The sequence below is a fragment of the Cryptomeria japonica genome, chromosome 3, assembly GCF_030272615.1.
Source record: "Cryptomeria japonica chromosome 3, Sugi_1.0, whole genome shotgun sequence".
NCBI lineage: Eukaryota > Viridiplantae > Streptophyta > Pinopsida > Cupressales > Cupressaceae > Cryptomeria > Cryptomeria japonica.
Genome location: NC_081407.1, coordinates 89,956,829 through 89,980,552, shown reverse-complemented (window position 1 = coordinate 89,980,552; position 23,724 = coordinate 89,956,829). Strand labels below are relative to the sequence as shown.

At 33.7% G+C, this 23,724-nt stretch overlaps 1 protein-coding gene across 1 annotated transcript; it reads right to left on the bottom strand.

Annotated features, from left to right (window-relative positions):
* Positions 1 to 17,581: 17,581 nt before the first annotated feature.
* On the bottom strand, positions 17,582 to 18,610 carry LOC131078599 (F-box/kelch-repeat protein At1g80440-like). Its single transcript, XM_058016343.2, has one exon. The coding sequence runs from the start codon at positions 18,608 to 18,610 to the stop codon at positions 17,582 to 17,584; it is 1,029 nt and encodes a 342-aa protein (XP_057872326.2).
* Positions 18,611 to 23,724: the final 5,114 nt, after the last annotated feature.

The following is a 23,724-nucleotide window of genomic DNA, read 5'->3' as shown; positions in this document are numbered from 1 at the left end:
AGTTCGAAGTTATTATGGTGATAAATACTTCATATTATTTGTGGATGATTACTCAAGAATGATGTCAGTTATGTTTTTAAAAGAGAAATTAGAAGCCTTTCAAATTTTTAAATGGTATAAGGAAAAAGTTGAAAAAGAAACAGGAAGACAGTTGAAATCTCTAAGATCTGATAGAGGAGGAGAATTCATTTCAGGTGAATTTAACTTATTTTGCAATGATCATGGTATAAAGAGATAAGTATCTACACTGAGAACACCACAACAAAATGGGATAGCTGAAAGAAGAAACAGAACAAATGTAGATTGTGCCAAAACTTTGATGATAGGAAAGAGAGTACCTCAAATATTTTGGAGAGAAGCAATAAGCATTGTAGTTTATACCGTGAACCGAGTAGAACTGAAGAAAGGAACTATGAAGACACCCTATAAAATCTGGTATGACAAGAAACCAAATGTAAGTTATTTTAAAATATTTCGAAGTAGATGTTATGTTCACAAAGATGATAGAAATGGAAAATTTGATCTGGAAAAGTGAGGAAGGAACATTTCTTTGTTATTCCTCTAGGAGTAAAACATTTAAATGTCTGATCAAATCTTCTAACAAAATAGTGGAAAGTGCAAATGTTAAAATTGATGAATTTGCAGAAAGGAATGATGAAGGAAATTCCAAAGAACCAGAAGATTATGAAGAGTTTGTATATGTACAACCGAGAAGTTTTACCGAGAAAGCCGATGAAGAAAATACTCAGTTATCGAGTGATGATGAAGATCATACAGAGCCTACCGAGCCTATATTAGAAAAATATGTCAGAAGAAATAATGCACAAATGGAGCAAAAATATGTCAAAACATCACCAGAGAAATAAAATCTTCAATAATGCACACCACTTATTAGAATCTCAATGATGAACTCAAGAATATTCAACAACAACAACAACTGGAACTCAGAAAGATAACTTGTAGAGAACCAAATCATGAACCATCTAAATTGAAGACACACAAGGATATCCCAAACACTCTCCCAAATCAACAACTCAAGATATAATCACATCAGAGCAATATATACCATGAATCACAACCAGCCAACCACTGAACACAGAAAACCAGTCCTCATACCAGACCATATATCATGATCAAATCAGCTCTCGAAATACTAAAACTCATGTTGAATCAACTAGAGATACCAATACATTGAATCCTTAAATCTACATCAACATATAAAACCAATTAACTGACCAAACCAACTCACTGGAACATCGGAGCATAGCAACATAAGAATATTTTGACATCAATGACAACAATACATCCCACCAGCAGTAATATCCAACAATCTCCCCCTTTGGCATTGATGGCAACATATGAATGTGAAAAACAATTAATGCAAAGAAAAAAATCAATACCAACAATCTTCCCCTGAGATCATACACACAAGGCTTCCAACCTTAGATAGATAAGATAGTTTTTCACATGCTTCTCTGCCCCTTTAACATCAATGGAAAAGGCTCATATGCAAATCATGATTCTCTCCCCCTAAGAATTAGCTTTCAAATCTAAATAACTGAACCCCACGCTGACTACTCCCTCTGAGTAGCAACATCAACTCATCAATTTGGATATTAGAATAAGACTATGAAATCCACCGGATTGGTGCATCTCAATGTATCTAGTTCTCATCAAGAGGGACAGATACCCCTAAGTTCTCTCTTAGATATACAAATGTATCTACAGGCAAAGGCTTTGTGAAGATATCTGCAATCTGTTCCTTTATGGATACATACTCCAATCTAACTTATTTTGCATTCACCTTCCCTCTCAATAAATGATACTTGATAGATATATGCTTTGTCTTAGAATGCAACACCAGATTCCTAGAAATATTGAAACCACTTGAATTATCACAATATATAATAGTAGGCTCATCATAAACAACTCTAATATCTTTCAACACCTTCTTCATCCAAATTAACTAAGTACGATTGCTAGTAGAATCAATATATTCAACTTCTTTAGTAGATAGAGAAATAGCATTCTGCTTCTTACTCATCCATAAAACCAACTTCTTTACTAGAAAGAATGCACCACTAGAACTACTATTTTGGTCATCAACATTACCTACCCAATCAACATTAATATAAGCACAACATGAAATCATCATTCTTTGGATACCATAAACCATAACCAAATATTCCCTTCAAATATCTCAATATCCTTTTCACAGTAGTAACATGAATTTCCTTAGGATCAACTTGAAATCTTGCAACAAGTCATACAACATTCACGATATCTGGTCTAGTTTGAGTCAAGTATAGCAGTCCACCAATCATTGATCTGCACAAGGTTTGATTAGCTTTCAGAGATTCATCATCTTTTGTCATCTTGCATCCAGTTACAATAGGAGTTCCAATAGGTTTGGAGTCATCTAACCCAAACCTCTTCAACAATTCCTCCACATACTTAGACTGAGATATGAAAATACCTTTATCATTCTGTGTAATTTGTAATCCCAAAAATAATCTCATCTCACTTATCATAGACATCTCAAACTCTTTTTCCATATCATCAACAAACTTCATACTCAAATCATCATCTCCTCCAAAAATAATATCATCAATAGAAACTTTAACAATCAAAATTTTATCATTATCAATCTTGAAGTATGAATTACTATAAGTAGTACCTTTACAGAATCCCAACTTCATCAAATACCTATCTACTCTAGCATGCCAAGCTCTAGGGGCTTGTTTAAGCCCATACAATGCTTTCTTTAATTTGCATACCATGTCTCCTTCATTTGATAATGAAAATCCATTTGGTTGCTCAATGTACACTTCCTCTTCCAAATCGGCATTGAAAAAGGATACCTTCACATCCATCTAATATACCTTCAAATTCTTATAAGTAGCATCTGTAAGAAGTAATCTAACAGCTTCAATTATAGCTACTTGATAAAGTCTCCTCATAATCAACTGCTTCCATCTGAGAATATCCCTTACATACCAGTCTTGTTTTATTTCTAACAACTTAACTGGGTTCATTCAATTTATTCCTAAATATCCATTTAGTACCAATTACATTCTTATATTTAGGTCTTAGAACAAGTTCCCATGTATTGTTCTTCTCAATTTGATTTAACTCTTCTTCCATAGCTTTTATCTAATTTTCATCTTTACAGGCTTCCACAATATCTTTAGGTTCAATCTTGGAAATCAAACATATTTCTTCAGTAGCAATTCTTCTCCTAGTCATTACAGCTTTACTTTTATCACCAGTAATTTGATTCTCTAAATGATTTAGTCTTACATACTGGGGTGTCTTTTGATTATTTTGATTCATTTCCTTGAGCTTCTTCACTGCCAGCAACATCTAAATTTACAAACTCTTCTGGATCACTCTACTTTAAGCTCTCAGTTTGCAATTATTTTGAAATAACATCTTGATCATCAGATTCATATCCACATGCTCTTATTTGCTTCTCATGGCATTCATCAACCTTCACATTTGCACTTTCCACTATCTTTCTCAATATTTTATTGTAACATTGGCAGGCCATTCTCTTAGTAGAATATCCGAAAAATATTCCTTCATCACATCTTGCATCAAATTTTCCTATATCCTCATCTCTTTTGATATAACGTTTCCTTCCAAAGATTCTTAAATATCTAACTGTAGGAACATGACCAAACCATAACTCATAAGGAGTCGTATCAGAATCACCTTTTATATGCACTCAGTTGAATATGTACACAACAATGCTAAGGATTTCTCTCCAATAGATATTGTGGAACATTTCCTTCAATCATCATAGTCCTAGAAGCATCCAAAAATAGTTATGTTCTTCCTTTCAACAACTCCATTCTATTGAGGGGTTCTCAGAGTAGATAATCGTCTCCTAATTCCATGCTCATCACAAAAGGAATTAAAATTACTAGAAGTGAATTATCCTCCTCTGTTAGATCTTAGGTACTTCAACTTCAACCATGTCTTTGTCTCCACTTTAGCTTTGAATATTTTGAATTTCTCCAGTGTTTTAGATTTCTCCCTTATAAAATTAACCTACATCATTCTAGAATAGTCATCAATGAGAAACATAAAGTATCTGTCACCCTGCACACTTCTCACCCTAGTAGGACCACATAAATTAGTATGCAGAAGATCTAGTAACCCATTAGATGTATATTGTTTACTCTTGAAGGAAATTCTTCTTTGCTTTCCTAATTGATATTCTTTACACATAGGATTAGTAGGCTTCACTATCTTAGGCTTCAATTGATATCCTAAGCGATTGGGACATCTACAATTGCCTTTAGAAAATAATTGTCCCACATTTCCCTTTTTCTATGAACAACCTAATTCTCACCAAAATCAATAGTTGGGATTTTTGGAATGACCATAGAAAAAATCTTGGCCATTAATACTTATAAACAGTCTCATATATTGACTTCAAGATTACTGAAGGTGTTCTCTCATTTCATTATTTCTCAACATAATAGCTTTGTGCCAAGATGACATAGTTTGAACTCTAGCATCATAGTTCATGATAATATTCCTTCTCTTGAGAACTCCAACCACCAAGGCTTCTTGTTTAAGCTAGCTCTTTCTACAGCCTATGATCAGGTGGATTGGAACTTCCTTATTAAGGTACTGGTTTTTTTGGTTTCTACAACAAATTTATTAATTTGATTTGGCAACTCATTACTACTTCTAGATTTGTGGTGATCATTAATGGATCCCCTTCAAAAAAATTTAAGGTCTCGAGAGGATTACGTCAAGGGGATCCTTTATCTCCTATCTTCTTCACTCTTGTGGCAAAATATTTTGAAAGATGTATTCTCAAAAATGATTATATCTGGGGAATTGAAAAGACTAAAACCTTCATCTAATGTGCTTGTGTGCTCTCACCAATAATTCGTGGATGATACCATTGCTATGGGGGATGTTTCAATTGGGGAATCACGTTCTCTAAAATAAATCCTGGAAGACTATGTATGGGCCTCAGGACAATGCATAAATTACTCTAAAAGCTGACTCTATTTTATTAATACTCCTAAAGATAGATAGAGTAAGATTTCTAACATATTGGTCTACTCTATTGGTAAGTTACCTACTATTTACTTGGGTCTTCCACTCTGTTCTAAAGTGCCTGAATATTTTTGGATTTCCTTGATTAATAAATTTCACCAAAAGTTGGCTGGTTGGAAGGGGGCTTTGTTGAGTCTGGTTGGTAAAGTTCAACTCTTATAAGAGACCCTCCAAAATTTTCTAGTTTATGTTATCAGCGTGTTCAAAATCCCTTCTAAATATTGAAGGAATTGAAATTATTCAAAAGAAGTTTCTTTGGTTTGGAGTTGAAAAAAGGAGAATACCACTAGTGGCATGGGATTCTATGTCCAAACCTAAAAAAATAGGGTGCTCTCAGTGTGAGGAGAATTTTGTATTTCAATAATGCCCTTCTTTCCAAGCATATTTGGAGATTCTTTAACTCGAAGAGGGAATGAAATGTTATATGGAAAAGGAAGTTTCTTCAAAATATTGATTCTATTAAGAAATTCTTTTCATTTAATGAAATTCCATCAAGATGAACTCTATGGAGCTTTATTGTTCACATGAAGACTATTGTTAATGCTAGAGTTGGTTGGAATCTGGGGTATAGTAGGGCAATTAAATTCTGGAATGATAGTTGGATTGGCCATGGACCACTTTGTAATCATACAACTTTCAACAAGTACATGGAAAGGTGTAAAGTTAGATTTAGAATTTGGGTGGCTAACTACTTTGAAGATAATAAGTTGGTTAATTTGTCTGAATTTAATGCTAAGTTGTATCCCCTCCAAATGTCACTTAAATCCTATATGCTTAATTTGACTATAGAATATTGAATGATTTGGAAGAGCTCCTCTTGGGAGGAATTTTCAATTGTCTCAACCTTGGCTCTTTGATTTGAGAATCATCCTTCCCCTCCCCCTTGGGTTGGTGTTCGGTCTAAATTTCTCATTCCAAAGATTAATATATTTTTTGGATTTTGATGAAGAACATAATTTTCACCATTGATAACTTGTGTAAAAGAGGGTTCTACATAACAAACATATACTTTACGTGGATGAGGGAGGTAGAGTCTAACTCTCATCTATTTCTTCACTATGATTATGATTTTGAAGTTTTGGGGTACCTAATGCAAACATGAAATGTGGGTTGGGTCATCCCTTCATCACTTGTGGAGTCCTTTTCCCAATGGAGAGTGTAGACCACCAAGCATTCCTTGCATTTTCTCTGGTCCTTGTCCTTCCCCTATTTGTCCTGGGGTCTTTGGAAAGAGCATAACAATAGAATCTTTGGGAACATTGCTTCCCCGCTTGAAGTTGTCTTCAATAATATCTGAAGGGCCAATTCTAAAAATTATATCTCTTCCTAGGCCAACCATAAGATTATGGTGAATAGTTTTTCTTCATATGATGTTGAAGTTTCCTCTAGATGGAACATAGATTTGGAATTTCTTGATGATCCCAAACTTGCTAAATCCCCTTGGGATAATAGTCATTGGATCCTTCCTCCAGCTGGATGGGTCAAAGTTAACTTTAATGGGGTAGATAATGGAAATCCAGGGTCGTCGGGGTTTGGAGGAGTGATTAGAGATGAATTGGTAGGCTTTTATCAGTTGTGACACTCCTAGGTTGGGATGTCAGACCAACCACCTAGTCGAAGTTGTGGCGGCCTACCATGGGTTGTTGTTGGCCAAAAATATTAATGAAAAATTATTTTGGCTTGAGGGAGACTCTAACAAAGTTATTTAATGTCTAATGGGAAAACAAAAACCTTCTTGGAATATTAAAACATGGATTGATAAATCTATGGATATTATAAAGTCATTCAAAAAAATTAAAATCACCCATGCCTACTGTGAAGCTAATGGGTTGGTTGATGACTTGGGTAATGTGGGCATTAGGAGTAATGATGAAAAATAATGGGGGCTTGGTGATTGTTTCTCAGCTCAAATTAAAGCATTATTTCTATATGATTTAGCCCAAGTGCCACAAGCTCACCTTTTTCAATAAATGCTTATGTGACCTCTTGAAATGATCACTCGAATTTTTATTATTAAGTTTATAATTCTATTGCTATTCCTATCTACCTCATGTGCTTTGTGGGCATTTTGTGGCCTCTTCTAGGCTTTTCTTGCCTTGTACTCTTCCACAATTGTCCAATCCTTGGTAAGCAAAATAAAAAGGGTTGAACCTTTGAGGTGTGACCATCTTAGGAAGAATAAAACCATTTAGCGCATATTGGAATGTGGCGGGCCTACCCCCTTCATAGAATGATTACATGGTGTTGACGCTAATGTCATGAAGAAATTTTCCAAGGGTTTGAAGTATGAAAATATCCACATTGGTGGTAGGAAGGTTGAGATTGATGAGAAGTAAATAAGTGAGATCACTGTTCTATCTATGGATGGCACAAAATTCTATAGAGAGAAAAAAATGTCAGATCCAGCTGTGAAAACATTTCCTACAAATGAGAAGGAAAGGGCAAAGCTGGCTAAAGTGGATAAGAGCAGTTATGACACATGTAAAATTAAAATTATTTGGTGCTCTATTCTTTTTTCTTTAATGAAGTATGGTACCCTTGATGGTAGATATACTAGGGCCTTGAAGCATCATTTCATTCTGGTGAACCACTTTAGACATAAAGTGCAGATTCATTTTCCCTTCTTTATGCTTGCTTCTATCAATGCCAACTATAAAGATTATAGGAGAAACAAAAAGTATCCTGCCCTTCATGAGGGTTTTTTATCCTTGATCCATGAATACATTAAAACCCTTCCCTCTCCCTCATCTAGGGTTCCTAAAGATTCTTGTGATTCTGAGGATGATGATCATGTAAGCCTTTCCTTTGATAAGGAGGAATGGAATACTAAGATGGAAGAGTTTGATTATGAGTTGAACTCTTCCTTGAAGATTTGTTACAAATTTAAGAGAGGCAGAGCATCCCCTATGTCTACCTCTAATTCTAAATCTCTCCCCTCCCATAATCCTTTCCTGGATAAGTCTGTCCTTGCCCCCATCAAGTGTGATAGACCCTCCTTCCCGAATGATCTCAATACAAATTCCTCTTTTCTCAACTTGGATAGAGAGAACCCAGACAATGTCTTGGCCATTGCTTATGATTTAGCTGTGGATAATTTTAAGATGTTTAAATGGGCCTTTCATGAGATCAAGGACATCAATATGAAACTCCAAGCAATCAATAGGAAACACCAAAATCAAGGTGCGGAACAATGGATGGTGGACCAGAGAAAATCAATCATGGACTCCCTGTAGAAAACAATGAGCACTCTAAGTGATATGAAGAAAGATTATGATAGCATAATCTCTTTTCTGAAATATAAACTCAAGAAAGAGTATGAAGGCAGACTGAGTCAGATGGAAAATAAATTCCAAAAAGTCAATGAGAACCTTATCTCTCTGGTTACATATAGTCACAAGGGGGTGAAGAGTACTGCCAAAAGAATAAGTACTGTGGTAAGGAAACTAGAAACTCTCCATCAAGAAGCTGCTACCTTAGATGTGGATTTCATAGATAAAAAAAACATGAGAAAATGGTTGGGCCATCCAAAAGAACCAGAGCCAACTTGAGGAATAAATCTATAAACCAAGAAGTCTAGGAACTTAATAAAATTTCTTTAAACATGACTAAGTTGGAAACAGAGGCCACAAAGGCCCTAGAAAATTTGTACTATTTTCTTCCTCTTTGTTGTCTTTTTGCTAGGTTTTGGCTTTTTATTGGTATTTTGCTGAATCTTGGCTGCTATTTTAAAATGGGTATATCTTTATGTATCTTTTTGTTTTAGATCTTTGTTAAAGGGTTTTGGGTCCCTTCAAAACCTATTTGTTCTATGATAATTTAGACAATCTCATATGTAGGCTTCTGAAAATTAATAGTTTATATACCAGTATGTGAGTTCTTGTAAAACAATTGTAGGCTTATATTTAGAATTAGTTTTTCTAAGCTTTGATTCTAAAGTAACGTATGATAATATTTAATAAATTATTATCATAATGTAGTCATTCTCGGCAATGTCAAAGATTTCATTTAGGTTGATATCAACTTAACCTACCTCCAATTCAAATTCACCTAATCAACCAAATAGGCCATTCTTAATTTTTAACATAGGAATATCCCAACAATTCCAATAGTAGCACTTGCAATGTAAGGAGGTTCAATGGTTAGACCAATGAAAAAGTATATTTAATAGTTCATCTAAAAGTAAATGCTCTAAAATATTATTCTTGGGTAAATATACTTATATGTTCTTATGAATAACATATAATCAACCAATGAATCTTTTTTAATGTACGAAATCATACATCTTCCTCTTATAAATATTAAATTTATGTAAAATGGTGACAACAATGAGCATCTAAAAGCTTCTTACATTAAATTTCTATGATAACCTTATAAAAGCAATAAATTTAGGAAATAATACAAAAATTGATAAATTAAAGTCCATTAAAATATTTTCAGTGAAACATAAAAGTCACAATCATATGCAAAACACTATTTGTAGAATACTTGTGGGGAGATGATCTAAAAGATACTCTATCATGAGAATAATTCATAAAGTAATGTTAGACATATAAACTCTTAGTAAAAGACTATTTTACAACATATAAAGGTAACTACAATTACATAATTCGTATATCCCAAGGTAAAAGGGTATGTGTAGGATCATGGTGGGCCAAACATGCCTTACGTGGCAATGAAAATTAGAAAAACAGAGTTAGGCAGCTTGAAATTAAAATTAAAATAAGTTACCAACATTATTTCAAAAATATGTACTAATTAAATTTGTAGCAAATTGAATGTAGTTTCTAAGCTACTAGTTGTTTTCTTAAAAAAAATAAATCTAAATTTGATGAAAATTTGAAATTTTAATGGAGTATTACTAAAATTTCAAGAAAAAGATAAGAAGCAGATGCCTATCTAACCACCTTAACCAAAATCAAATCATAATAGTTTTTATAAGATTTTATATATAATTATAAGACTCATGTTTGGATGTGAGAAATATTTTTTTATATTTTTTTTGAAACAAATGATTAATTATGATTTTCTTACTACAACTCTTTAAAAATATAAAAAACTTGTATGTCTGACCACCATAACTTGGTCAAAACTTTATGAAATTAATTTTTTTTAATCATATAGCATACGAAGCATACAATGTGACACATGTTTCAGATTTAAAAAATGTGATACCATTTGAAAGTTATAGATATTTTTCAAACAACCTGTCAATCAAGACTTTAGTCACAATATCGCCACTTTTTTGGCCACTCATGATCCTACACATACCCCAAAAAAAGAATTTAAATGTTTAAATATAAAATATACAATTATTGCAATGGAAAAAACTACAAGGATCACAAATTTTTATAACTAGAACATTATGCCAAACCCCATAGCAACTTGAAAATATTGTATAACCCTAGGTGATGTTGGTTATGAATACGAGTCAATATATTTCAATAAGTATAAAATATGCTTAAGAAATAAATACAATTAGATGATGCCAATAATTCATAATCTAACTAAAGCTAAGATGTATAACTATAAAAGGCCTCCGATTGAGTTTTAAAAGCATACAAATCAATCATTCAAGGCTAGATTCATTAAATTAGTCTAGGAGAATATTTTAAAAAAATTCAGAGGGTGATCCCACAATAGTGGGTTACACTTTTTGGTACATCTTGATTTTTTCTGAAATCATACTTTTTAAAAAAATATAATGATTTAGGCTTTAAAGATCCCATTTGAACTAATCAATTGAGGAGTGTTAGATCAAAGGCTCTTAAATCAAAATTTATTCGATACAACCTCTCTACTTCTAAATCATACTTGCAATGGGGTCTCCTTCGCACCTATCAAATGCTAATATAAAACCACTTTTATATTGGCTTTTGCGGGGTCAAATGAATTCATTTGAAATTTTTGGTTTTTGGATATTTAGCCCTTATTATAATCTTTTCAAATATTAGAATTTTAAATATATTTAGTTTCAATAATATATTTATATTTTATTTTTTATGAATGTAGGTTTTTCATTGAACATTAAGGATTGTGTTTCACACATGGAAAAATTAAAAAATAGAGGGAAAAATTTGTAAAAAAATATCTTTTCCCCAGGTATTTATATCCTCATTTCAACACAAAAAGAATAAGTTTAATCAAATACATACAAAAAAAGTTATGGATTACGAAATAGACCTCTATCCAAAATACAATTACTTTGTCTTAAAAAATTAACTAAAAAAATTATATGTAACAAAAAATTATGAAAAAATATTCATTCACTAGATATTGGTGTTACAATTCTATATTTCTAATATTAGAACTTCCTTCTTGCTATAAAAAACTGTTATACATTACCAAATAAATGTCACTTCTGAAAAATTTTGATTACTGTAAGCATTCAGTTATTAAAAGTTACATAGCAATATGGACAATTAATTTTTAATATATATATATATATATATATATATATATATGTATATATTTGTGTGTGTGTGTGTGGGTAGAATCTACGTGAAAAAACTCACAAGTTAGTAGTTTACTTCATTTTTAAATTCTTAATGGTTTAGCTGCAATAGTTTTTAGAAAGTAAAGATTTGATGCACGATGTTGATTTCAGTGTCAAAGATGGCAATGTAGTTATTCTCAATAATGTCAAAGGTTGCATTTAGGTTGATTTCATCTTAACTTATGTCTAATTCAAATTATTCTAATTAACCCACAAGGCCTTTCTCAATTCTAGCATAGGAACATCCTCACAACTCTAATAGTAGCAATTGTGATATAATGAGGTTCAATGGTTACACCAATGGAAATTATGTATTAAGTGATATATCGTAAAATACAAATCGAGAAATGAAATAGGAAGGAAAAATCATGGAGTTGTGTCACACTTTGGGCCAACTAAGGGTAGTTCGGTCGGACTAAGTTAGGCCAAACTGAGTCATTTCAGGTGCAAATGTTTCACCCATTCTATAGCTAGCGGCTGCAAAGGTAGGATATCCACCTCTCTCTCCAGAGTTAGGGTCATACCCTTTTGTCCATCCTAACCCCATAACCACCTACAGGACCTAAATTATATGTATGTCAATGTCCATATCCAATACTAAAATTGTTAGCTCGATTTCCACCTACACCAAATCCACCAATGGGAGTTCAAGCAAGGTTAGGAGAAAGCACTTTTGGTACTTCCTTCTTAGCGTCCACCATTTTTCATTAAGATCAGAATTTATTTTTGCAAAATCTTGTCAATTGCATCTTCTGAATCAAAAGTAATGAACCCAAATATTGGAGGCCTCTGAGAACCATTACTATACATCAAAACAACATCTATAATTGTGCCAAATCATTAAAAATATTGTCTGAAGTCACTCTTTGTGATGTTAGAAGTTAAGCCACCTACAAAATTCTTCTTTGTCCTAGCTTGATTGAGTGATCCATGACCAGTGTTATTGGCCCTATTTATACTATATTGATCAAATTTAGGAGCATCTTTCTTGGCTTATACCATTCAACCATCAATGATATGCTTATCCAACACAATTATGTCAGCAACAACGAGGTCTCAAAAAACTAAAAAACTAGAACAAGGAGTTGCCCAGCACTCCTGTGAAGAGGTGATGATTTATCAAAAACAATTTTGACAGGTATATGAAGTAATTCTCATAGATTTTGAAGAAGGGGCTCTCCAAAATTTTGATAAATCTGAAAGGTTATGGAGGGGAATTTACATGTGAAAAAAAGTTGAAGAAGAAGTATAATCGCTACAAAGGTACTATGCAACCATGCCTTCTGCTGAAGATGCATAGAATAGATGTGCTAATTGCTAATTAGGGGTCCCTCCAGAATGGATGGTGCTTATAATAGTAATAATCATAGGAGAATGATACAAAAAATGGTTCATTTTAAATTAAAACAGCATCTAGTCAACCCCAAGAACAAAAGACATGGGTTAAAGCAAAGGCAGCCAAATGCTAATATATACAGTGTAGCCAAAAATAGGCAAGGAGGAAGCATTCATGGTGGATGTGGTAATCACATTGAAACCCCTATAAACGAGGATTCAATCCATAAAGATGGCAAGGTAGAAATCATATTAGATACCATCTAAGACAATTAAGGAGTCTGTGTTGTAAAGACGTGACAAACAACCAATTGACGACATGACTAGAATCATCATGTACAATAAGTGTATTAGAGATGGTGCTTGCAAATTGACCTAGTAATAAACAATTAATCAATGAATGGTATTTTGTGACTAAGATGCAGATGGAAATGTGGTATTTCTCAAGCCATACAATAATTTTTGTGGGTCACAAGCACAAAGGTCTTAAATGATATTTTGTGGGACTTACAAAGCTATTCAATGATGAATTAACATTGAAAAATGTTAGCAGAGAAAGTCTTGTAGACATGTAAATAGGTGGGAATCAAGCCCTTTGAAACTGATGAATATTTATAGTACATGCTATGCTCAAGGTTGGCAAGGATAAAGGAAGATGATAGAATGATTAAAAGAAAAGGAGTCAAGTCTCTTTCTAAAGGCTAACTCAAGTAGGATTGTAGATATCATGGAATGTTGGGTCTTCTATCAATTCAAGGAAATGCATTAACAACTGAATGATTGGTTGGATTTGTCTTTGAACCAGTCGATGAGCTTGTTGATTCTATAGGTACTACTGCATTTCCAAGTGATGAATCAATTTTTACTTGTTGGTTAAAGAAGAAAACAAAAGTACTTGGAAATGCAAGAGGAGGTAATTAAGGAGGAGGCAATATTGAATCAAAGAGATCATGCTTATTCTATAGAAGGATGCTACACTTCATTTCTGGACTTATAAAAGTCGGGAACAAAATACACAAAACTAGAAGGGAGCATGAGTATTCAAGTAAGGGATCAAATAATCTAGAAGCTCACGATTAACCTCGATTGTAGGCTTTTCCTAATGAGTTTGAAGGTAGGAGTGGCTCTTTCATGTCATCTAGACTTGATAAAGTTTTGTCTATAGAAGTCAGGAACAAAATACATGAAACTAGAAGGGAGCATGAGTATTCAAGCAAGGGATCAAATAATCTAGAAGCTCACGATTAACCCTGATTGTAGGCTTTTCCTGATGAGTTTGAAGGTAGGTGTGGCTCTTTCATGTCATTTTGATGGATCCTTCGTTTAATCTAGCTATGGAACAGAAGGCACAAAATTCCATACACTTGGGTAATATAAACCAATTAGGGTTTTAAGGGGCGTCATTGCAAACATAATTGAAGAAAGAATTCTTGAGTCACATAATAAATAGAGAAAGACTTTAATTTTGGATAGAAATTATACAAGTTGTTTATTAATTTGTATGGGAAACAAATTTTGTATTTATTGCATGCAAGATATTGTCAACAAATTATTTAAATATCTCCTTTAGAAGATACTTTTAAGAGGAATCGATTTGATGCCTAAGGTGATTGTGGTGGGGTAATGTTTCAAAGAAGAGAAGGGTTACTATATCTATAGGCTAATTGAACCTAACATTTGGAAGGTTCCAAGCTAAAATCTATGTAGAGAGTTCCATTGACAAGACTCAATTCAACTTGAAAAAGGATTAGAGATCGTAGAAGGAAAATGGATCCTTATTATAAATTTAAAAGAATCACCCTATGGAGTAGGATGTTTGTAGTGAGGTTTTTCAGGAGCTACCTATAAAGTTTCTTTTTGCCAAAAAAAAATTAAAAATTAACGACTCCTTAATTATGGGAAAGGTTTCTAGAAGCTTCAAGCTTTAAACATGATTTTACAAAGTCGCCATCTACGGGATGTGCATCATTACAAAATTAATTATTGATGTGTTTACAGCAATAGATCTATAAGTTTTTATGATAGATAGAAAGTATGAACAAAGTTTTCTATATAATTTCTATCTATTTGCTATAGACTATCCTTGTGAACTTGTATTACAACAAGCACAAAGAAGTGTTGCAGTGAAAAAATATGTAGAAAGTGAGCTTGATGGTGAACAACAAAGTTACTCAAACACTCATCTTCAATCCTTCCAAACGAGGTTCAATATGCAAATACTATTGAGAAAATGGGATCGTATAGGGTTTATAGAACAGATGTCAAGTCACAGATATGGGTACCTGAATGTTACGTAATAGAAGACTTTACTTGGTTTTGTAGGCGGCGCTCATAAGGATGTTCATTGAAGGATGAGGATAGAAAAAAGAGGTTGAAATAGTTAGAAGCCTTAAATGTGCTACTAAAAGGGTAGTTGAGAGTCCATGGTTGAGTAAACTACTTATCTTATGTTGTCAAAGACTCATGAAAATTGTAAGAAGATAGAAAACATGTTCCTACAAATATGCAAGGAAAAATCTAGGTTTATAATCAATAGGGTAGTTGTAATGAGATCTCAATATTATACTCTCATCTAGAAGATGAAAAGATCTATCATGTACTACAACACATCATCATAGTTAAAAGAAGTCGACAACCATCACCCCTACACCTTGTTAGAGGAATCTTTTGCATGTTTTGAAGGAGAGAATGAAGGGAGTATTTCCTAAAGTGTATAGATTTAGGAAGTTGAAAAATTAAAGCTATTAGATTTTCACAATCCATTAAGATATCTTATGTAGTTTTTGGATTTGACTGTGTGAGCAATGTTTACCTTCAATGTTTTGGATCACACTCCATTATCCATCATCAAAATGCAAGAGAATATAAGGAACAATAAGATAGTGAGATGTAGACCAAGGTTACTATATAAAGAGGGGAAAAGGTAGGGAGAAGATAATGAGCATGAGGACCAAAGAAAAATAAACTAACCTAAAGAAACCCAAAAAACAATAAAATAAAACCTAAAGAAGAGAGGACAAGGCAAAAGAAACCACATAATAAGAGGAGGAACAATAACAAAGAGTAACATTAAACCAACAATTAAACCAACAATAAAAAGGAACAAATAAAAGGACAAAAGGGGAGCAATCAAATAAACTAAAAGTGACTAATTATTTAAAATCAAGAAAAAAAAAAATAATGAAATAAAAAGAAAGTAAACAAAAGTCAACTAAGAAACAAAAAATTAAAGGGAGACAACTAGAAAAAAGTTAGAAAAAATGAAGAAATAAATAGGGCTACAAAATAAAACAAAGTAATAAAATTGAAAAGAGAATGAATAAATAAAAGAACATCAAAAATAGGATTAAAAAAGAAGCATCAAACAAAAAAGAATGAATTGAAAAACAGAAGTAAATACAAGCGAAAAGAACTATATATATATATATATATATATATATATATATATATATATATATATATATATATATATATATATATATATATATATATATATATATATATATATATATATATATACAAATAAATGCTACAGGCATATGTACATCTATATATAAACAATATAAATACATATGTACATATATGAAACCACACATATATAAATAAAGTAATTAAAGGTCAAAATGATAAATGAACAAATAAATGAAAGAAATTCGAAAAAAAACACAAAAAAAAATAAAATAAAAAAGAATAAATTGCCCCTCAACAAAATGGTGTTGTTGAATGCATGAATTGTACAATTATGGAGTGAGCCAGATGCATGTTGAGCACTACTGGTTTGGAGTAGCAGAAATTTTGGGGTGAGTGTAAAAAAATCAGCTTGTTTCTTGATAAATAGATCTCCCACAACTGCTTTTGATAATAAAAGTCCTGATGAAATATGGAAAGGTAAACTAGTAGATTATTCATTTCTTCGTGTTTTTGAATGTAATGCTTATGTGCATATTCCTCACTACTTTTGTTAGAAAAAATTCTAGAAATAGTAATTGACATGTGTTCTACATGTTGTTGTGTGAGTCATACTTACTATATTTAGTAAGTTTCCTTCAAGTAGGACTTTACAATTCGATTGTTTTAGGTTGCTCGAAGTCATGTTTTCATAAATCTATGTGTTATGTGATTTTGTTTATCTCTATAATTTTTTACATTGATCTTATTTTCTTACAATTAATGTTATAGATTTAAAGTCAAACTTGTGAAAATGGTGGTTGCCTGTAGCCAACTCCGATATTTTTGTTCTAATTTTAATATTTCAAACATAAAAGCTATATAGTTAGAGTTATAGTAGCTTATGAGTATCTTATTGAGGTGTCCATGTAAAATCTTGGAGACACAGAAAATAAACATAGATTTTAATAAATAAAAAAGATTTCACACACAAAACAATATTCAGAATTTGTGAACCAATTGTATCTTGCAGGCCAAACTAATTATAGCAGTTTAAGCATTACACTATCAATAGAACTAAGATTCATATTGCATGTGTTATGCGTTATTTGACAAACATTAGAACTGACAGTTAAGCCATATTAGCTAAAAAGAATTGTTATAAACTATGCATGCCACTAAAACTAGATCTGCATGAGGCAAAACTCGACTTCAGCATCAGTTGTCAACAGTCCGTACACATCAGGTGTGATTGGTCATATATTACCATTCAAAGCTTAAAAACAGTCAAACATTCAGGGTAGCAGCACATATAGGCTGACCCTGGAGGCCCCGTGGTTTCCTTATTCGAAACAACTTGATTGCTCCTCCTGTCTCATTTGGAAGTTCGACCATATAATAACCTTGACCTTGATGGGGATGATATTTGCAAACAAAGATTTTATGGCCAACCATTACAGCGAATTCAATATGTAGGTCCCAATCCTTGGTTGGAATAGGCCCTACAATGTTCCATTTATCTTGGCTACAATCATATTCAATCAATCCCTTATCAGACAAGAAATACAATCGCCCAAATGGCGCAGTCACAAATGAACACCAACAGTTGAATCTATTCTCCACAGTTTCGCTTCTCGTGTAGGAATCAAAAGCCTCAAAGCTGGGCGCAGACCAGCTGCCCATTACATAAAACTTACCGTCAGCAAAAGCACTTCTAAAAATTGTATACATGTCCACCACTAAAGCGTTAATGTCGGGGAGAACATCCCATTTGTCCTCCTCCACATTATAAACTGAAGCGCTACGGACCGGTTTGCCAGACCTGTCAAACCCTCCACCAACGTAAATCAGTCCGCCGTCCTCATCCGCTGCGGAGGTAAAATCTTCCAACCATCTAAGCATTGTAGCACCTCGCCGCCATTTACAAGAAGCAAAATCGAACAACCATACACAGATTCTTGTAGAGTCGCGAACAATATCCGTTATCAAAACCAGCTTTTGTTTCACAAAATGGCAGTGTTCGATGGAGTAAATTGGTCCCGGAACGGGCGGTAAGCTTTTGCAGGAGTTGTTCTCCAGGTTATATACTGCTACTCTGTTGCTAATGCCATCTATTATTCTCCCTTTAGTCTGGAGCATAAAAAATCGTTGCTCTGAAATCTTCAATCGTTTTCTTTCTTCATAAAAATAGGGGCTTTTCAATGCGGCGTTCCAACTTTTGCAGACACACCTGAGTTTGGGATGAGAGTTCAATTTCACCCTCAGAAGGCATTCCAACACAATTTCATCTGGAAGAGAAGGAAACAGAGATCCCATTGCAATTACAGCAACACAAAAAAGTGTTGTATTATAGTCAAAATTTGCACTTTGATAGGATTAGAGAAGGGTGTGAATCATTTATGCTTTTTGAATACCCGATCATCTATATTTATAAGCTCGTATCTCAAATTCTGAATCGTTTTCTTTTTGGTTGTGCTGACACATTGATTCACTCAATCATTCTCTTAACTAATTAAATATTACATTAAGTAACATTTTTAAATATTTTATGTGTTTGTGAAGTATAGTTTCTTTATTTATTGTTTTAAAGTTTTTTAAATTTTTTATTTTATTTTATAGAATTTTTATTATCAATTAAAATGATTTAGTGGAGTCATTTTTTTTAATTAGTATTCAAAATTTTAAATTAGTTCTAACATGATATGTTGCATATGCATCTTATAAACAGAAACTAAAACATAGATTTTATCTACTATATCTATTCCTATAACATGATAGAGGTTCCTTCATCACTAGGATTTCCTTCATTAGAATATGAATTATTAGATACTGGAGCAAAAGATCAATTGATATCCTAAGTGATTGAGACATCTACAGTTGCCTTTAGAAAATCAATGTCTCACGTCGCGCTTTGTACAACCTAATGACCATAGAAACAATCTTGACAATTAATATTCATAAACAATCTCATATGTAGGCTTCCCAAAATTAATAGTTTAGATCAATATGTGAATTCTTGTTAAAAAAGTCTAGCCTTTATTTAGAATTAGTTTTTCTAGGGTTTGATTGTAAAGTAATTTAGAATAATATTTAGTAAATTATTGTCATAATGCAATCATTCTCAACAATGCCGAAGGTTGCATTGAGGTTAATTTCAACTTAACCTACCCCCAATTTAATTCACCTAATTAACCTAATGGGCAATTTTTAATTGTAGCATAGGCACATCCCAACAACTCCAATAGTAGCACTTGCAATGTAAGGAGGTTCAACGGTTAGACCAAAGGAAAATTATATATTAAGTGATACACTATAAAATATAAATTAAGTAATTTACATGCAGTTAAAAATTCAGATGGAGAGCGGGAGCAGAAGCGTTGGTGCGGCTAGGGTTCCTATAGGGGAGTCCGACAAAGCTGAAAACGGCGATGGTGATGAGGGGGAAGACAAAACATTACCCCCCTCCTTTGTTTCTCCATAGTGTTTCCTCTGTGGCTGGTCACGGTTTGTGTTGCGGGGGGTCTGTTTTGTTGTAAGCCCGTTTGCCGGTTTGGTCAGGTTTGTCGCGTTGGAGGTAGGGGGTCTTATGCAGATCTAGCGGTTTGGTGATTTGCGGGGGCGCTGCTTTTGATGGGTGGCAGTTTCCTCATAGATTCTTGCAGGCCGGTGTTTGGTGGAGCTATTTTATCTTTTGCCTGACTGGTTTTGTGAGAACCACTCCCTGCGCTTGCCTTCAAAATGGGGTGGTTTACTGGGGCCTCTTTTTGTTTTGGGGCGTTCTTTCGGAGGGATGTTGTTGCCCTCTTTTTGGTCCCTAGTTTGTCTTGGGCGTGTGGCTTTTCAGAGGTATTTTGGGGCTCGGGATTTGTGCCATGTTGGAGGTTGTTGGCCTTATCTTGCCTCTGTCTCTATTTTCTTTCTCATGGGGAATCTTCTATGATGTCTATTGAGGTGATCATGACTCCTTTTGAGGTGGATTTGGGCTTTGTATTTCTTCTTCTGAGCATCTGCATAGATAGACTTTGGATGGTTGCTTTCTTTCAACAACCTCTTTGGTTTGTTGTTGTTGTGATTTTGGGAGTCATGCTAAAACTTAGTGCTCTAGGTTTGGGGAGCCTATTAAATCCCTGTGGGGTGGACTTTATTGGGTTTGATTTCTACATTATAGCCTTTGTCTGTATGATCCAAAACAAGGTTATGGGAGCTTTTTTAAAACTCTTTTTGGCTCTGCGTTCAGGATCTGATCTTCTTGGTGCTTATTATGCTTATCTTGGATCCTAGTTTTTGGAGGATCTCGGTGACCCTCATGTTTGTAGCTCCAAGGCTTGGTGCTTCATGGTCTTTAATGTACATGTTAGGATCTCTCTGGCATTTCCTATTAAGGTGGGATTGTCTTCTATGGAGGGGGAGATGGATGTTGCTGGAGGTGACGTAGCTCCTATTGAGGTGGAGGTGGATGCTATTGATTATGCTTGGAGGATTTTCAAGTCTTTTTGGGCTAAAGGTTTTGGGTGACTCTTCAAAACCCTATCTGGTTGTGGGAGCCCTATAGAACCCACTATTAAGGTTGAGGGAGCCTTGAAAAACCCTATGTACTATTCTCTTTCTAGGGCTAGGCTGGATGCTGGCAATTTTCAAGGGCCTAGTCTAGCTAGTCTTCGTTTTTGGTGAGGATCAGGTTTTGCTGATGATTTGCTAAGAATTCTTCTTCAGGTTAAGGGTGCTTGGGAAAACCTTGTTTGTTGGCTAAGGGTTTCAATCATACTCTCGTTCTCTATCTTTGATATCTACTAGTCATTTTAGATCCATTGGTTTTACCAGCATGGTTTGTTTTGTTCTATCTTTGTAATCTAGTTGGTATTTGTTTAGTATTGGCTGCTAGGTGTCTTTGATCAATTTTCTTGTAGCTTCCCATTGTTGGTTCCAGATCCATGTAAAATTTGAGGGTTTCAGGTCCCTACAAAACCTATTGCATGGGGTTTCTGGTCCCCTCAAAACCTATTTATCCTTATCAAAAACTACAAATAAAGTAATGAAACAAGAGACATTATTCTATTACATATAATTACATCTAAAAGTAAAATCATTATATTTAAAATAATGCTCTTGGGTGCATATACTTATATGTTCTCTTGAATATCATATTATCATAGGAAGACTACTATCTACTTAGATGGGGGGCAAGTAAATCAGTGGATCACACCGAACTCCATTTCTAAAAATTTATGGCAAATTAAGAAAATTAAAACAATAAAGCATAGAAACACAAGAGCACAACCATAACACCATATATACAAGAAAACCCCAATGTGGGAAAAACCTCTATGAGAATAGCTGCTAGGAACTATTGTGATAATCAAACCTCACAATGAAAATGTAATACAATTTTATGACCACCAAGTCAAAGGGACACCAATCCATGAACTTTAATGGATACCAATCCAAAGGAGAACCAACCCCTGATTTAGAAGCTACAACTTCAAGGAACTACAATCCCTATTTTGAGCACCAACCCACACTAAACATGATAAACAAAATAAATATAATCACCCTATTACAAATGTATTTTGCAACTCTATTTGTTTTCCTCGATTGATCTACTTGATGTGTCAATATCTGCTCATGCTTTGATTTTCTCTTCTACAACGTCTAGTCCCTCTTTTTTTGTTTTCTTACAACATCATGAATCTATTATTTTTATAAAAAAAAGTCTCTTTTATGTGTGAATCTACACAAATATATGTTCTACCCTTTCCCCAATATGTCAACCAAAACCTTGTTTCTCCATACCTCATCACTAGTTCATTGCATCATTATTGATCAATGCAATTTACTCAACTTTCATTCTAGTTTGTTCATGTATTTGGTTTCTCATTATAGATCATCAAACCTATACAACATCACACTTATAAACCAATAGGTTTCACAATCATTCATTCATTTGGATTTTTGTAATTTTTAATATAGCTCTATTTATGTGTTAAAAAGAATTTCTTCAACATTTCCAAACCATTAAATCTAGACCATTGATCTGTTTGGTTTGACCAAAAATATTTGGTCGTATTTACCATCATGGTGGTTCCATACACCACATCACCTTAGTGCTTGCGCTATCTCCTTGTATATTCATCCCAATGATCATCTTTTGCATGTTACATCTAAGAGACTCTAAAAGTGTCTTTTCAATTTGGTGAAGTCACATCGAAGTTGCCTAGACCATTGCATCAAAGACACTTGGAAAGTGTATTATTAATGCGCTATTTTCTTGATAACACACTCGCCACATTCTTCATTACCTTTTAACAAAGCTCTTATGCTACAACAAAGAAACTTATAAAGTCTTCTCTATGATAAGATCATGTCTCATTGACATGTGTTTATCCTTGTTCTCCTTATCTTATTGATGAATCGATGTGACTCAAGAGGAGTCTAATTGATATAGCTTTGTCTCATCGAAGTAGCCTTAACAACATTACAAGTCCCACTTAAGGGAAAACCATAATAGCAATACACATACTTTGAGATGGAAAACTCGGTTAAGGGAAAAACCACGATGGGATCCTACCCACAATAAGATGATACTCTATAGTAGTATGTGAAAATATTACAATGGGGAATGCACATGCATTCAGGAACAATGCCTAGAGATCACTGCTCAAAACAATAGAAAGGGATACTACCCAAGGAAGGACCGTTGCCTTACAAAGATTGGACAACAACCTAGTTTACATGAAATGGAAGAATAGAATCTCCAAATTCCTGACCACAGTTCCAGTTAAGCACATTTGTCTACTCTGCAACACTTCTCTACTCTTCACTCACACTTTCGAAAGATCAATTCGTGTGTTCGCACATACAATACTCTCTGATAATGAAGACACAACACAAACACCAACTTACATGGATATTACACTTATTTATACAAATCATCAACCTTGACCTCAAGGTCAACTCAACACATAAGACCTAATTATAGAAACTACACCACACGATACATAGATCAATCACCAGACCAATACAATGTTGGCAAGGACATATGATGGACCTAAATTAAATTCTTGAACACGCAAACCATTGAATAACCTACCAAGATCATCCGCCACCGAATATGTTGCATAACACGAAGAACATCACAAGAGCCATACAATCTTCAATAATGCACACCACTTATTAGAAATTCAATGATGAACTCAAGAATATTCAACAACAACAACAATTGAAACTCAAAAAGATAACTTGTAGAGCACCAAATCATGAACCATCTAAATTGAAGACACACAAGGATATCCCAAACACTCTCCCAAATCAACAACTCAAGATATAATCATATCATAGCAATAAATACCATAAATCACAACCATCCAACCACTGAACACAGAAAAACCAGTCCCCATACCAGACCATATATCATGATCAAATCAACTCCCGAA

Excerpts from the sequence above, each read along its gene's own strand:
- LOC131078599 (XM_058016343.2), bottom strand. The coding sequence starts at position 18,610 with ATGGGATCTCTGTTTCCTTCTCTTCCAGATGAAATTGTGTTGGAATGC.